Below are 17,741 nucleotides of genomic sequence, written 5' to 3'. Positions count from 1 at the left end.
TTTGAATTTAGCCCTCCACTTGTGACAAGATGGTATCTTGAGAGCACACACGACAGACTTTCATTCTTGAATTGGCAAGAGTTCCAATACGATTCTAAAGGTGTTGTGGTACCTCGAACATATATGTAAGTATTGAAAATGTTATCACTTTGTTAATAAGTTGATCACCGGTTCAACAATTCTTTTTAAATTTTTTATTTCATCTCGTTTATCGAACGAATGACAAAACATAACAGCATGTGTCTTCATATTCTTCTAGGAGTGTTAGCTCAGTGGTTAACGCCGGTGCCTTCCAATCAAAAGGTCCCTGGTTCGAGTCACTCCAAGATTAATGTTTAGTTTCGTTTAGTTTAGTTTAGTAGAAAAAGAGATCATGAGGGACACTCAAGTCCCCATCAAGGACCCTATAGGAGAGAGAAAAAAACTGAAGACACAAACACTCAGACCCGATTACAATGCTGAAAGTGCTTCTCCAAAGCATTCTTAAACCCATTGACACTACTTGCAAGTACAGCTTTCTCATGCAAACAGTTCCACTCATTCAAAAACCTATTACAAAAAAGTAATGCCGAATAATAATCCTACTTTGTGACTTTTGGAGTTTTAAGACAGTGACCTCTGGTACAACTACTGTTAGCAAACATAAAAAGTCGGTAAAGGATAAATTGTCAAAACCATACACAATCTTGAAAACCTGAATCAAGTCCCCAGGTAACCTCCTAAGCTCCAGTGTGGTGAGATTCAACAGTTGTAACCGCCTATAATAAGGAAAACTCTTTAAGGAACTAATGTATGTCGTCCAGTTACAGAGTTGTTGACAATTGAGGATTCATCAGTCATAATCATGGACGTTAAATATGAATGTAAGAGACTGACTTTGGTCAGCTTGCGGCTTTGATAAGCCAATGAGGCTTCTTCGCGAGTATCTGCTTGCAGGAGGATCATACACACATACACACACACGCATACATACATATGTGGGTCACGTTTGTTTACGTTAAGTAATGAAACGGGTGAGAGATGAGAAGAGAGAAGGTTAAACGGAGTTAGTAAATCTGGAAACTTACTTTTGTTTATTGAATCAAACTGTCTGAGTATCAATTAATTACATTGGTATTACCTTAGCAAAACAGCATATATTTACTGCTGATATACGCCTATGGAATATACCTATCTCGGAGTCCGTCTTCATAATTTGGTGTTACTCGGGCTCGAATTGCCAGGAAATCCAGTCCCGGGTGTGCTTGGCCAGACTAAAATCCTTAACATATTTAGATACTTATTTAGAAATGTATTATTATGCAGCTAGTATCGGCTTATGTAAGTGTAATATCTTTTGAATATCCACACTCCAATAGAGTTAAGTAAGAACAAACTGGTGAAGTATACTGGGTGCCATGAAAGAGTAGGGAAAATGCCTTGAGGGGCACTTCTTATAACACGTGACATTCCTGAATGAAGCTTTTAGAATCGTACATAAAAGAGTTTTCATTTGTATTGGTTATCCATTGAATCTTTATGGGATAAAAGCTGTGGCTTATCCTACATATTAGCTATAGGAAGGGGGCCGCCATGCAACCGTAAAAATAATATCACAAACTATTGATAAACTACTTCTCGTCTGGACTTCACTCAAAAATATGTCGAACTCAGTTACTTGTCTCGCTATAACTGAAAGGACAGCTCATAGATATAATTATTTTTAACTAATGAAAGAAGAACGTTTACTACAGCATCCTGGTGAAATTTGTATGTAATTCCTACATTGAGCACGGCTTGAAACTTCAAAGTTATGCTTTATATGATCTCTTCCTCAATGATTACGAACGAATACTATTAGTCATCACGGTACCATTGCGATCTGCAGATAGACATTGGAACTGATCAAGCGTGGGTGGTGAAATCCGTTCTAACAATGACAAGTTAACGTTGGAAAAGTCGAGAAAAATAAGGTCATTTTCTAATTACCTTTCTGTTAGCTATAAACTGTTACAGTTAATACGTTTCGACCATATGGGTAATCAGTAAAAAGTGCAATTATTCGTGACCATTGTGATAATTTTTTCGTCATCTTGAATAAAAAATTCTGCGGCAATAGAGTATGTCCCCTGTTATAGAAGTAAAAAGAAGGAAAGAAAGAAAAGAAGAACATGAAACGGCCAACAATCTAACATAGAACTTGAAATATGCAGGAACACGTTTTGTAAGAACGATTTTCGACCTAATGACCTTATTGTTAATAGCACTGATCTCCCCAGCTCTTACCACGATTATCAAATATTACTGTGAATCACTGGGGTATGTAAAATGTCCAGTCAGAGACCAAACAAAACAAACTTCTTGTTTAACCAAGAGAATGTGAAGTTAACAATGATACTAATAACAGCCGTGCATTCATATTGATATGAGTCCCAATTTTGAAGTAGAATAATTATACTTTGGAGAAACACATAAAACAACCAGTTAGTGTGCTTTTATTACACCAGGGACCGAGGCAGGGAAAGAGAGACTACGTGTAGTGAAACGTTTAATGGTGCAATAGGCATGCAGAAGGTTTGCATAAAACACGTAGTCCAGCGTAATAACTATATATGACATAACTGTATCATAGAAAAGATGGTTGAAACCTTCAAGATATAAATAACATACATATACATATATATATATATTTATATATATAAATATAAATAAATACATATATACATATTTATATCTGTATATATATATTTATATATATATATATATAAATATTTTTTATATTTATACTACAGTTTCAATTCTACTATATTAATATACGTATATGTATATACAATTAGGAAGGCGGGGGCGGGGGGGCTAGGATGGTTAAATTTGCCTGGCCTAATTTGCCTGTATGGCATCACCTAACACGTTAGTTACAGATAAAATAAATATCACTTACCTTTGGTAGGTAAGTTAAGTTGTACAATTTCTCGAAGTGAATATGATCTGTAAAGCGGGATAAATGGTCAATATTATTTTCAAGTATAGTGTCTAGTTATATTCAATATGTATGAAGACTACTATTCCCAGTATTGAAACTGTTGACCTTAATTCAGGGTCGTGCAACGTTATGGTTTCCAAAAGCACAACTGATTCACATTGAGTTTATAGTAACTACTATAAATCTTAAAGTTTTGTACCACAGTAAATACTGGATCATGCTGATAAATATGATATATCCGTAGCATGCGCTATTAGGTTTACAGCAAAAACCGAGGATATGTGTAATCCAAACAAATGCAGCATGGTAGAGGATTTGTTGGGGTTACATGTATCCTCAGTTCTTACTGTAATCCTAAAAGTATATGTAACTGATTTATAACACGATCTTAATTTTACTCAGGTACAAAACTTTAATATTTACAGTAGTTACTGTGTTTTCTGTGTATCGGGTGCAAAGAAAATTGTGCAGTTTCCTGCCAAGTTTGAACTTATCGTTGGTTATATTGCGGCTGGGAACCTCCAAAATGTGTATTCTGACAAATACTTATATCCAAAGTGACGCAAGAGATATTGGTGATATCAAGCCAAACAATAAGCCGAATATATGTTGGTAAAAATAAATATACAATTTATTCACTAGAGCCTGTTTCAGATGAACACACCAGTAGTACAAGATGTGAAGCCGTTGTTGCGGTCATCTCAACTTCAAGTTTGGAATAACTTCTATTACATTATTTCATAAGAAATTCCCTTCGTTTCTCTGCAGATGTTATCAATATTGCAGAAATAAACTTGTTCACAACGTTCTTAATAGTTACGTGACGTTAATTGGTCAGTGCAATACATACCTCCTTTCTTAGCAGGGCACCAATCGTGTCTACGTTCAAAATCACATACTGTCTTGTCCACTTTGAAAGTTAGTTCACTGCCTTGCAATGTAGCATTTAAAGATAACCGGATTGACAATACGTCCTTTGCTGCAGATGTACCCAAAACAGAAAGAGAAAATTCTTGTCTTACTTAAATGGTAGTAATAATTACTTATCGTATTGCCCGTGCGACTATCTGATACCACTGGTCGGATTAAACAAACTCGCAAATTTAAATAAATGGGAGAAAGAATCAACATATAAAAATCAGCTTAATTTTGACCAAACTACTGAGTCTGTGTTCGAGTAGAACTAATGCACAATGCAGTAAAGTAGAATATCTGGAAAGTGTCGACGAATCGTACATCTCCAGTTCATTCTGGATTGTTGGGTATGGAGAGGTGGCGGGCGGGGAGGGGGGTCATGATCAATTTTATGTATACTTACGGTACACTGTATTGAAGACGAGTTTGATGAGACTTCCTAATTTTGGTGGATTTGGTGTAAATGATAAGTTAGAATTTTCCATCCAAGGACCTAGGAAAAAGAGAGTAAACAAATCAGAAAGTGCCGAGTCAGCCTTTGTTTATCATAAATATAACCTTTCGCCATCAATACAATGCCCAAACTCCCAACCTGAATTCCCGACCCGAATTCCTGACCCGAACTCCCGACCCGAATTCCCGACCCGAATTCCCGACCCGAATTCCTGACCCGAATTCCCAATCCGATCCGACCCGACCCGACCGTTTATTCGTGCAAATTCTCTAACCGTGGTAACTAATGGCTATATTTGTAAATATTTATAGTTTCAGTTGTAAACCCGTAAACACGGCACGGCTACCAGTCTCGAAGAAAACGCTATATAGGCTATTAAGTGTTCCAGACTGAAGCCGATACGAAATAAAACTGACCAATGTCATGATCAGTTATAGTCTTAAACAAACACGCACAATGCCGGACTCATATCTACGATTCTCCACGTAACTATACAGTCGAGTTGTGTTGGGTCGTGTTCAGTCGTGTAGTTTTGTGGCTGGATTTAGTTGGTGAACCAAAGCACACTGCCGGCTGCCAATCCAAAAAATGCCTCATATGTTCGGTTTTCTCAGCCGTCGACTCGAAGCCGACAATGTACGGGCTGCGAATCACGACAATGAACGGGAACGGTGTTTATGATGTTAAACGGAGAGAGAGAGAGTTGGCGTTGGACAAATTGTTAATTTCAACCACTGATTTGGATAGCGGCATGAAACTTTATGGAAGGGCCATGCAGAAGCAAGTCAATTAATGTATAAAGAAGAGCGCGTCGCCGTGGGCCTGATATCGATGATGGCGACCCCCATTAGGAAGACTAGGAGGGTGAGCATGGGGTGGGTGGTAGGATTTCGGAAATAGCGCGGTCTCGCGAGGCAGATAAGTGCTATAAATGTGGTCGTTAATTATAAGTCTAATCTCTAACACCCCCACTTTCGCCTCTAGTCTTACGTACGTCATTGAGACGAGTTACCTGAAAATCAAATTCTGTTTGACCAAAGTTACTGGTACCTCAAATTAAATCGTAAACGATGCAACGTGGTTAAACTTACATGTTTGTTTGAAAACATACTTTGTTAGTCCATATTAAACCACACGGTTAAGTACTGGACAATTGAAAGGAGTTGTACACGGGAAAATTAACCTGATACTAGATGGGCTACTATTATATAGATTAATAAGAAGAGAGCGAAATTAGCTTATAACCCTATGCAAAATATAGCGTAAAGCTTATTAAACAGCGTTCATTAATGACTTACTAGAAATTTGGTACTCGCATAACATTGGCTGATCTTTGATAGTCGAAGATGTCTCGTGACTGTCTACCCTGTAGAGATGACTAGTTACCGGTGACGCAGGCAAACCATTGGTTATCGGAAACGCCATCAGAAACAGCAAGAGAATGGACATCATTGCTACAATTGTTATAGGTCGCAGTATTGAAACTTCAGCAACAATTTACTAATGAAGACGACAGTAAATATGTTCGATTGCTAATAGCAGTTGTTCAAGGCTCGTTGGTAAAACATGAATAACAACTTTAGGTGCTGACATCGAATACAGTTACTAGCAAAATAGAACAAGGAACTCCGCATTTTACACAGCAGCGTAAGTGTGAAACAATGGACGAATGACAATGGTAGAATGCATAATGATGTCATCACGGAGGTTCCTTCTTGCAATCGGGTCGTCAATATTCGTTATTAACATAAAACTTGACAACTTTAAACTTCCTCTTCCCCCCCCCCCAAAAAAAAATGGTGCCTCTATTTTGATAATTCCCCTTTTTTACCAAACAACGCTTGCTTTATGGTGTGACAAACGCTGGGTTTTTCTGTCAAACGCTGCACTCTTTCTAGCAAACGCAATTGTTATGGGAAATTGGTAACTTCCGAACCCCCTCGGCCAAAGTACATTTCTGCCCGTATCGCAACTCTGTCTCTCTCTCTGCTATATATTATTTCTTTCACTCTTCAAATTGCTGAAATTAAATTCAGCTTTTGCAAAACTCATTTCCACTACAGAAATTAAATATTGTAGTAATCAATAAAAGACAAAACATATAAAAAGAAGCACATGTGACTGAATTTATATTAAATATCTCAGGTGGATAACATTTGTCTCAGCTGCTATTGGAAGTTAAAAACTTGACATTAATTTCTAACGCAAAGATCAAGAATGATGGTCGGGTGTGTGTTTCCTGTAACCTATCTGAATTATTACTTACATAAGTGAATCATTATGGGGAAGAAGACGTGTAAGTCTCGTTAATGTTGAGATAGTTACTAAATTAATAATATGCTATGTAGAAACACGTTTTTAGATTTTGTAGTCTTTTAGTTTCCTTAATCACTTTTCTGTTTTATAACGGTATGATATTTATAATTGTTTCTTTTGAAAATAAAATCGAGCTCGAATCGAATCGAAAGAAATTAGTCGAATAGTGTCATGGTATTGAATTCAGTGGCTTACAAGGAAAGGGGGTTGGAGGTAAGGGATGGGGTTGCCATGCTCTCATCTACAATCGTCAATCGTGGGAGATTTCTATTTTTAGACTAGGGAGAATGAGACCACTGCTTCCGGTGTACAACCCCAGGCCTACTTTTCGGACTCACACCAGGTATTAATTAGAACAACATTGTGTTTATAATATAAAGACTTAATTTGTAGTTTAAATATGACTCAGAATTTACGATTGGATGTCTACACTTCTTTTGTTTACTGTGGGATAAGTCACAAACCCCTTCACATGGGAGTCAGATTCAACGACCATAGGGAGGCACCCATCCTTTATAAGATCCTTCAGTCCCATATTGATAAGGAGTGTTAGCTCAGTGGTTAACGCCGGTGCCTTTCAATCATAATGTCCCCGGTTCGAGTCACTCCCAGATTAATGTATGTCGTCCAGTTACAGAGTTGTTGACAATTAACAATTCATAATCATGGACGTTAAATATGAATGTAAGAGACTGACTTCGGTCAGCTTGCGGCTTTGATAAGCCAATGCGGCTTCTTCGCGAGTTCCTGCTTGCAGGAGGATCTAATATACATACATACATACATACATACACACATACATACATACATACATACATACATACATACATACATACATACATACATACATACATACATACATACATACATACATACATACATACATACATACATACATACATACATACATACATACATACATACATACATACATACATACATACATACATACATACATACATACATACATACATACATACATACATACATACATACATACATACATACATACATACATACATACATACATACATACATACATACATACATACATACATACATACATACATACATACATACATACATACATACATATCAGTCAGGGGAAATTTTGAATTTAGCCCTCCACTTCTGACAAGATGGTATCTTGAGAGCACACGCGAGAGACTTTCATTCTTGAATTGGCAAGAGTTCCAATACGATTCTAAAGGTGTTGTGGTACCTCGAACATATATGTAAGTATTGAAAATGTTATCACTTTGTAAATAAGTTGATCACCGGTTCAACAATTCTTTTTAAATTTTTTATTTCATCTCGTTTATCGAACGAATGACAAAAACATAACAGCATTTGTCTTCATATTTCTAGGAGTGTTAGCTCAGTGGTTATCGCCGGTGCCTTCCAATCATAAAGGTCCTGGTTCGAGTCACTCCAAGATTAATGTTTAGGTTGGTTTAGTTTAGTTGGAAAAGGGATCATGAGGGACACTCATGTCCCCATCAAGGACCCTATAGGAGAGGGAAAAAACTGAAGACACAAACACTCAGACCCGATTACAATGCTTAAAGTGCTTCTCCAAAGCATTCTTAAACCCATTGACATTACTTGCAAGTACAGCTTTCTCATGCAAACCGTTCCACTCATTCACAAACCTATTAGAAAAAAAGTAATGCCGAATAATAATCCTACTTTGTGACTTTTGGAGTTTAAGACAGTGACCTCTGGTACAACTACTGTTAGCAAACATAAAAAGTCGGTAAAGAATAAATTGTCAAAACCATACAGAATCTTGAAAACCTGAATCAAGTCCCCAGGTAACCTCCTAAGCTCCAGTGCGGTGAGATTCAACAGTTGTAACCGAATATAATAAGGAACACTGTTTAAGGAACGATTGTATGTCGTCCAGTGACAGAGTTGTTGACAATTGAGAATTCATCAGTCATAATCATGGACGTTAAATATGAATGTAAGAGACTGACTTCGGTCAGCTTGCGGCTTCGATACGCTAATGAGGCTTCTTCGAGAGTTCCTGCTTGCAGGAGGATCCTATATATACATACACACATACACACACATACATACATACATATGTGGGTTACGTTTGTTTTACGTTAAGTCATAAAACGGGCGAGAGATGAGAAGAGAGAAGGTTAAACGGAGTTAGTAAATCTGGAAACTTACTTTTGTTTATTGAATGAAAACTGTCTGAGTATCTCTTAAATACATTGTTTATAACCTTAGCAAAACAGCTTATATTTATTGCTGATATACGCCTACGGGAATATACCTATCTCGGAGTCCGTCTTCATAGATTGGTGTAACTCGGGTTCGATTGGCAAGGAACTCCAGACCCGGGTGTGCTTGGCCCGACTAAAATCCTTAACATATTTAGATACTTATTTGGAAACGTATTAATATGCAGCTAGTACTGGCTTATGTAGGAATATTTTCTTTTGGATATCAACACTCCAAAAGAGTTAAATAAGAACAAACTGGTGGGTATACTGGGTGCCATGAAAGAGTAGGGAAAATGCTTTGAGGGGCACTTCTTATAACATGTGACATTCCTGAATGAAGCTTTTAGAATCGTACATAGAAGAGTTTGCATTTGTATTGGTTATCCATTGCATCTTTATGGGATAAAAGCTGTGGCTTATCCTACATATTAGCTATAGGAAGGGGCCGCCATGCAACTTAAAAAATGATCACACGCTATTGATAAACTACTTTCCTTCTGGACTTCACTCAACAATATGTCGAACTCAGTTACTTGTCTCGCAATAATTAAATGGACAGCTCATAGATATAATTATTTTAACTAATGAAAGAAGAACGTTTACTACAGCATCCTGGTGAAATTTGTATGTAATTCCTAAATTGAGCACGGCTTAAAACTTCGAAGTTATGCTTGATAAGATTTCTTCCTCGATAATAACGAACGAATACTATTATTCATCACGGTACCATTGCGATCTGCAGTCAGAGATTGGAACTGGTCAAGTAAGCGGAACGCGATGTGACCGACATAATAGCCAGGCTCTGTTTATTTTGGGCATGGGTGGTGAAATCCGTTCTAACAATGACAAGCTAACGTTGGAAAGACTTAAAGTTGAATAAAATAAGGTCATTTTCTAATTATTTTTTTAGCTATACACTGTTACAGTAAGTACGTATCAAACATATGGGTAATCAGTTTAAAGTGCAATTATTCACAACCAATGTTAGAATTTTTTCGTCATCTTGAATAAACATCTCTGCGGCAATAGAGTATGTCCCCTGTTATAAAAGGAAAAAGAAGGGGAAAAAAGAAGGCAAGAACATGAAACGGCCAACAATCTAACACAGAACTTGTAATATGCAGGAACACGTTTGGTAGGAACGATATTCGACCTAATGACCTTATTGTTAATAGCCCTGATCTCCCCAGCTCTTACCACGATCCTCAAATATAACTGTGAATTACTGGGTTACGTATAATGTCAAGTCAGAGACCACACTACCCTATCTTATTATAAACCGTGAAATGATCCCTATATAGCTGTGAACTACTGGGGTATGTATATATCCAGTCAGAGCCCACACTGCCCCATGCAATTCAATACTGTGCAATGATCCATATGTTGCTGTGAACTATTGGGGTATGTTTATATCCAGTCAGAGCCCACACTGCCCCATACAATTACATATTGTGCAATGATCCTTATATAGCTGTGGAACTACTGGGGTAAGTTTAAATCCAGTCAGAGACCACATGCCTCATGCAATGGTATTTATTGCAACAATCAGGAATCACACCTAGAAATTATCCGATAAATGGAGTTGCATCGATGCTTTGCTCTCTTCTTAATTTCTTTTCTCATTAAAAAAAAAACCCAAAACAAATAATCCTAGTGAGTGTTCAATTTTTTTTTACCTCTAGCCTATATAGTATCAACTATAAAGTGTCAACGGGTAGCAGGAATATATATATATATATATATATATATATATATATATATATATATATATATTGCGGGTCATACTTTGCCTATATGGCATCACCTAACACGTTAGTAACAAATTAAATTATTTTTACTTACCTTTGGAAAGTAGTCAAATTTATAAGTTTTCTCGAAGTGAATATGTTCTGTAAAGCGGGATAAATGGTCAATATTATTTTCTATTAGTTTCTCGTTATATTCAATATGTATGAAACTAAGTAATGAAACCGTTGGCAGTAGTGTTTGGACGTGCAACTTTATGGTTTCTAATAGCAGAAACAAAATTGTGCAATTTCCTTGACAAGTTTGAACTAATCGTTGGCTATATTGCGGCTGAGAATCTCCAATTCTCCAATATGTGTATTCTGACATATACTATCCAAAAATGACGCAAGATATAGTTGGTGATATTAGCACAGTTTATAAAGAAAATGCTAAAGTAAAAAAAAAAAAAATAAGGAATCACTAAAGCCTGTTTTACATTAACACACCAGCATCACAAGAGCGAAGCCGTTGGTTTACCCCAGGCGAACTTGCATTTTGAATATGTGGAGATTACAACTCGGTAATCTCAAGTGATTGGGAATCTTTTCTATTACATTACTTCATTACAAATTCTATTCGTTTCTCTCCAGATTTTTTCAACATTGCAAAAAACAAACTTGTTCACAACATTCTTAAAAGTTACGTGACTTTAATTGGTCAGTGCAATATTTACCTCCTTTCTTAGCAGGGCACCAATAGTATGTGCTGCTAAAATCACAGAATGTTTTGTCATATCTGAAAGTCACTTCACTGCCATGCAATGTACCATTTCCACTTGCCCGGATTAACCATATGTCCTTTACTGCAAATGTACCCAAAACAGAAAGAGAAAAATCTTTTCTTTTTTGAATATTAGTAATGATTACTTATCGTATTGCCTTGCGCGACTTCGTGATACCAATGGTCGGATTATACAAACTTACAAATTTGAATAATTTAGATAAAACATTAATTGGTATATAAATTGGCCAAAGTTTTACAAAACTAGTGAGACTTTGTTGAGTAAAACTATAATCCACGATGCAGTATAGTCAAATATCTAAAAATTGTGGACGGATCGCACATCTCCATTTTATTCTGGATTTGTTTATGTGGAGGGAGGGGGGGGGCAGGGGGTGGTATAAATAAAAAAGTTCATGTATACATACAGGGCACCACATTGGCCACAAGTTTGACGAAACCACCTAATATTGGTGGATTTGGTGTAAATGAAAAGTTGAAGTGGCCCATCCAAGGACCTAGGAAAAAGAGAGTAAACAAATCAGAAAGTGCGGAGTCAGCCTTGGTTTATCATAATATAACCTTTCGCCATCAATACACTGCCCAAATTCCCGACCCGACCCGAACCGACCGTTTTTTCGTGAAAAATCTCTAACCGTGTTAACTAATGGCTACATAAAGTTTATAGTTTCAGTTGTAAACCCGTAAACACGGCACAGCTACCGGTCTCGAAGAAAACGCTATATATTCATTGTTCCAGACTGAAGCCGATACGACATAAAACTGACCAAAGTCATGATCAGTTATAGTCTTAAACACACACGCACAATGCCGGACTCATATCTACGATTCTCCACGTAACTATACAGTCCAGTTGTGTTGGGTCGTGTTCAATCGTGTAGTTTTGCTGCTGGATTTAGTTGGTGAACCACCGCACACTGCCGGCTGCCAATTCGGAAAACGCCACATGCTCGGTTTTCCGAGCCGTCGGACTCGTAGTCGGCAATGCACGGGCTGCGAATCACGACCAAAAAGACAAAGAAATGCCTGGGCGTAACAAATGTATAACAATCTACCGGAAAGTTAATCAAAACTTGAAATTCAGCGTTTTGTATAGATCACGTACGGTTATCGATCAAAAAATGGTGTACTCATACTCACACGCAGAGCCTACTCAGTAGTACTCAGTAATACTCATAGTGTATCTCGTAGTATAGATCATATGGCTTGTAACTACTAATAGTACTTATAGTATGGCTCATAGTATTCATAGTATAGCTCACATATACTTCGTTATTCTCATAGTGTAGCTCAGAGTACACTCATAGTATATTGTCTTGTAGGGCCTATACAAAAATTATAATACATACTATAAGGGGGGGGAAGTCTACTTTCAATCACGTTACTCGTCCTATTGTACTCCTACTACAATTCTAAGCACGCCATGTTCTTATCGCAAAATGGTCATCACGAAATTAACAAGATCTTCTATTTTGAAGAAGGTACCATACTGCACTGATAATTAAAGGAACGACAATAAACGGTAAAGGTGTTTATGATTTTAAAAGTAGAGAGATGAGGCGGTGTCAATTCAACCACTGATTTAGGTAGCAGCATGGACCTTTATGGAAGGGCCAGAAGCAAATTAATAAATGTATAAAGAAGAGATTGTGGGCCTGATTTCGTCAAAGTCGACCCCATTAGGAAGACTAGTTGGGTAGGCGTGGGGTGGGTGGTAGGATTTCTGAAATGGCGCATTCCAAGGCAGATTTGTGCTATAAAGTTGGTCTTTAATTCAAAGTCTAATCTCCCCCAAAGTTACCGTTAACGATGCAACTTGGTAAAACATATACATGTTTGTTTTAATACATAATTTGTTATTCCATTTTAAATCATACGGTTAAGTACTGGACAAATAAAAAAGGGTTGTATCCACGGGAAAATTAACCTAATACTAGATGGGCTAATATTATATGGCCTACTAATCAGAAGAGAGCGAAAATATAGCGTAAAGCTTGTTAACAGCGTGCATTAATGACTTACTAGAAATTATGAACTCGCATGTCATTGGCTGATCTTTGTTAGTCGAAGATGCATCTTGACTGTCTACCCTGTAGATATGAGTGATTCCCGGTGACGCAGGCAAACCATTGGTTATCGGAAACGCCATCAGAAACAGCAAAAGAATGGACATCATTGCTACAATTGTTATAGGTCGCAGTATTGAAACTTCAGCAACAATTTACTGTTGAAGACGCCAATAAATATGTTCGATTGCTAATAGCAGTTGTTCAAGGCTCGTTGGTAAAACATGAATAACAACTTTAGGTGCTGACATCGAATACAGTTACTAGCGAAATAGAACACGGAACTTCCTCTTTTACACAGCAGCGTAAGTGTGAAAACACTTGACCAAGCTATATGACACGATCAAGTTATGTGTGACAATGGTATAGAATACATAATAAAGTTCCTTCTTGCCATCATGTCGTCTTTATTGATTATTTACTTAAAACTTGACAATGGCAATTTGATATGGTAGAATGCATAATTGTCACAAGTACTTTTATGATTACTAATATGTTAAGCCTTCTTCGAAAACTGGGGTGTTTCACACAACCACAAAAGACACACATACGATTTACAGCTTTGCGATATATATATAGAAATGAAGTATGAACAAAGGTACATAGTAAGTGAATGCCTACTGAAAGTTGAACTTTTAACTTAGCTAACTTTCACTTTCACTTTTGATACTGTTGATACTATATTGTTTCTTAAACAGGTCGGTAGATTTTCTCAAAAAGTCTAATCAACGAGTAAAGGGCGCCCTCTATTTGGTTTTCTGTTAATTGTTCCCCCAGTCAGCATTGGACAAATGTCAAATTTGGTGGGCTTTTTGTTCTCCAGAAGACCCTCCATAGGGATTGTTTTATATTACTCTACTCCTCCACCCTGGCTATTAAAAAAAAACTTTCAGATTCATCATAGCCATATATGGGCAGCTAGCTGCCATTTTGGTTCTTGGCACAGCCGTGTGCACATTTGGTCGCTGCCAACAAACAGAAAACCAAACCTTATATCAAATTGTACTCATTTTCACTCAAATCAAGTATTCCCTAAAAAATTGAGCAAAATCCAAAAACTAAGCACTTTTTTGGCACACGGAAGACGGCCTACTAAAAGGGGCTGGGTTTTCTTTCATACGCCCCAACAATATGACACGATAGACCACGTCCGGTACCTCCACCAACCAACCATGCAGCTAAGATCCAGCTGAGTCCAAGCGGTTACCTATGGTTTTGCCAGACTCTGGACATCGGCGGTAGCTGGACCAGCCACTCTAAGGCTGTGCGACAAACGCCTATCCCAGGTTAAAAGCCTGAAATTAAACTATAACAACTCTGATTTCTGTCGTAGAAAAATCTTTCGTCGGTTTGGATTACTTTTTCATTTACATGAACGTAACTTAACATCGTTCAAATTGCATACTACTTTAAGTTGTTTTACTTTAGCGTATACATAAAAATAACATGAAACGGCTCAAATACGCAGCACATTACTTTTAGTCACTTCACTTTTGTGATTGGAAAACATGACGTAACATTTTTCAGATTGCATCCTACTTTTCATCATTTTATTATTGGAATTTGTACACTCCTGACCAACAGATATAATGGATATGAATGCAAAAACAATATCCCCAACTTAGTCACACAGGTGCTGTGGCCGAGTGGATAAACGTGGCGGCATTTGAAGCAATGAGGCTTAGCAATCGGGAGGTTCCGCGTTCGATATCCGGCCGGGTCGCGATTTTTTTTTTCCCAAACAGGTTCTCAATTGTGTATAAATAGTCGCTTATGATTGGTCGGAAAAGTTACGTCATAACAATAAAACCCTTCATTTCGAGGTTATCAAAATGTCTGCATCCATTCGTTGCAACGAAGATATACCCGTTCAAAATTACCCTCAGCTTTTCGTAAATATATGTAGATGTGTTTGGAATTGGTTTAGACATAATGAGCACACTAGTATTGTATGATCTACTTTGATCGAAGATTTCTGTGAAGGCATTTATCGATAACATCGCACAGTGAAAGCTTCGTACAGGGTTACATAACACATGCGATATAGGCCTATATGTATTATAACTGTGTACACAGTGCAGTGACGGAAATATATCATACTGTAGCATGGTGGGCTCATAATTGACGCACTTAAGGATTTGATCAACGATTTCTATCAAGGAAAAATCAAAATCACTCAACTGTATGTGTTTTTCATATGTGTAGTTCCTCAGAAATGTGATGATCTCAAAATATTTATTGTTCTGTGCATATGCAACGTACAATTGAGCAGAACTTGACCGCAAAATGTCTGCCGTGTCAAGTTTTTTCATACCCCTAAATTGACACATTCGTCGATAAGCTAACTGTAGTGAAGGCTTTAGAATACATCCATTGACTTTAGATGCTGTTTGCTATACTTTGAGCCTCTAAGCTTAGACAGATCAGGTCCCAGAGAGTAGTGTTGTCCATGATATTGAGGAAATGTTGGTTATCTTTAGGGTGCAAGATTCCCAAATGCCCAAAAACTGAACGTACAAAACCGGGGAGAAGGGTGTTAAAAGCTTAAAAATTCCACAATTTGGTCATCAAATAGCTGAAATGGATTCAAACTCATGAAATATGTAATTCTGCTTGACTGCAAAAAGTTTAAGTGGCCTGCTCTATCGTTGCTAGTAATAATTGAAGGTGCGTCAATTACGGGGGTGCGTCAATTATGAAGCCTTGACTATACACTAAACTGTTTTGCGTATATTCATTCAAGGCTGAACTCGCGTCGTGAAGTTGATTTTGGTGTAGGCCTACCCATTCCACGAAACGAATTCCGATTTCAATAGAACGGCTGACGAATCTTGGATGGCATAAACACGAAACCGATAGAATGTAGCGTATGTATCATAAGTAAGGTCAACATGTTATCCAAGCATTAAAAGTAAAAGTTAGGGCGTTTGCAGGGAAACCGCGTAACACATTATTAAGTGTCAGTGTGTAACTCAGTGTATGTCTTCGAACTATCAAGCGTTTGATGCTGACGTCACGAGCAATCTGATTGGCTGAAAACTCCGTAATTGAGAACCTGTTTGGGAAAAAAAAAATCGCGGCCGGGTCTTAGTAAAGTGGGTTTTGCATTCAAGAGCAATCATATGGTTTTCCCATTTGAAATGACTTTCTAAACTGATAAAAAAAAAAAAAAAAATCCAAATTTGAGTAAAAATATTGAATTGGAAGCCACACGACGTGTAAAGTTGTAATCCATAAGCCCTTGCGGTATCCCCCCCCCCCCACCCACCTTGTGTCCAGCGTCTCCCATCAGCACAGTGAAGCAGCTCCTCCTATAAATTTGCTTACTTACTTTGATAAATCGACACATGCACTTTCTCGATTTTAACAATAACATTTTTTTTTGAGGCAGCCTTCTAGCCTGTCTTATTAAAAATGTTGTTGCCCGACGCTCCTTCAAGAGACTGAACTTCCCCCAGCCATGATAACTACTTTATACATGAGTGTGTCCAAGACTCTCTCTGGAAATTTCTACTGAAGGTGTAAGAGATTTAACCAATTTAAGTTTCCACCACTATGCATTGCTCCCTGGAATTATGTGACATTACTTAAGACACCATAACTAGAGGTTAATCCGTGGAAACACTCTCCTACAACACACTAATACAAATAGCACAGGGGATTAAAGTAGACATCCTGGGTGGAGGGTTTCCTCTGCTGATCTACGAGGATATAATCAATATCAACTTTTGAGAATTATGATGTAATCATGGAAGTTCCTTCTTACCATCAGGTAGTCTATATTGTTTATTTACCTATTTAACTTCCTAATCAGGTTATATATATATAGCCTATATATATATATTTATAAATATGTATATATATATATATAGCCTATATATAGCCTATATATATATATATATATATATATATATATATATATATATGTATATATATATATTTATACATATATATATATTTATACATATATATATTAATAGACAAACAAGAACAATAAAATAAGGATACAACTCGTCTTTTCAGCTTTTAGCATATATATATATATATATATATATATATATATATATATATATATATATATATATATATATATATATAGATATATATATATAAGAGATAATTGAAACATGAATTTTTCAGCATGAGAACTTACTTTGTTTGAACAATTGTATCACACACTATAAACGGAGAAAGAATTGATCATGAAAGGAGTCAATTATCATTTACTGATAAGTTACACAGCCATTTATGCTTGTTAATTA

The 17,741-nt window shown here is 37.0% G+C and overlaps 2 protein-coding genes across 3 annotated transcripts; both read right to left on the bottom strand.

The window, feature by feature from the left end:
- Positions 1–1,036: 1,036 nt before the first annotated feature.
- Positions 1,037–6,098, bottom strand: LOC139977894 (uncharacterized). The gene is made up of 5 exons (XM_071987601.1): positions 5,630–6,098; positions 4,281–4,370; positions 3,813–3,941; positions 2,921–2,967; positions 1,037–2,108 (listed from the first exon to the last, which is right to left on the bottom strand). Exons 1-5 carry the CDS (start codon positions 5,781–5,783, stop codon positions 2,022–2,024), a joined length of 507 nt encoding a protein of 168 aa, XP_071843702.1. The 5' UTR covers positions 5,784–6,098; the 3' UTR covers positions 1,037–2,021.
- A 2,704-nt stretch (positions 6,099–8,802) lies between these two features.
- On the bottom strand, positions 8,803–14,002 carry LOC139977889 (uncharacterized). Of its 2 annotated transcripts, XM_071987594.1 has the most exons (5): positions 13,436–13,981; positions 11,821–11,910; positions 11,346–11,474; positions 10,727–10,773; positions 8,803–9,923 (listed from the first exon to the last, which is right to left on the bottom strand). In XM_071987594.1, exons 1-5 carry the CDS (start codon positions 13,587–13,589, stop codon positions 9,837–9,839), a joined length of 507 nt encoding a protein of 168 aa, XP_071843695.1. In that variant the 5' UTR covers positions 13,590–13,981; the 3' UTR covers positions 8,803–9,836. The 2 variants fall into 2 exon arrangements, with proteins under 2 accessions (XP_071843695.1, XP_071843696.1); XM_071987595.1 differs by lacking the exon at positions 11,821–11,910 and having other exon boundaries at positions 13,436–14,002.
- Between the last annotated feature and the right edge of the window lie 3,739 nt (positions 14,003–17,741).

The sequence above is a fragment of the Apostichopus japonicus genome, chromosome 12, assembly GCF_037975245.1.
Source record: "Apostichopus japonicus isolate 1M-3 chromosome 12, ASM3797524v1, whole genome shotgun sequence".
Lineage (NCBI taxonomy): Eukaryota > Metazoa > Echinodermata > Holothuroidea > Aspidochirotida > Stichopodidae > Apostichopus > Apostichopus japonicus.
The sequence above is the reverse complement of the archived record's forward strand: the minus strand, read 5'-3'. Positions and strand labels throughout refer to the sequence as shown.

What these genes read in the sequence shown, in the direction of transcription:
- LOC139977894 (XM_071987601.1), bottom strand. Translation starts at nt 5,783, where the DNA reads ATGATGTCCATTCTCTTGCTGTTTCTGATGGCGTTTCCGATAACCAAT. An exon ending in ATGCGAGTACCAAATTTCTA is followed by an intron (nt 4,371 to 5,629) that starts GTAAGTCATTAA and finishes TCTTTTTCCTAG; the next exon opens with GTCCTTGGATGGAAAATTCT. An exon ending in GTGCCCTGCTAAGAAAGGAG is followed by an intron (nt 2,968 to 3,812) that starts GTATGTATTGCA and finishes CCCGCTTTACAG; the next exon opens with ATCATATTCACTTCGAGAAA.
- LOC139977889 (XM_071987594.1), bottom strand. Translation starts at nt 13,589, where the DNA reads ATGATGTCCATTCTTTTGCTGTTTCTGATGGCGTTTCCGATAACCAAT. An exon ending in GTGCCCTGCTAAGAAAGGAG is followed by an intron (nt 10,774 to 11,345) that starts GTAAATATTGCA and finishes CCCGCTTTACAG; the next exon opens with AACATATTCACTTCGAGAAA. An exon ending in AATTTGACTACTTTCCAAAG is followed by an intron (nt 9,924 to 10,726) that starts GTAAGTAAAAAT and finishes CTTTTATAACAG; the next exon opens with GGGACATACTCTATTGCCGC.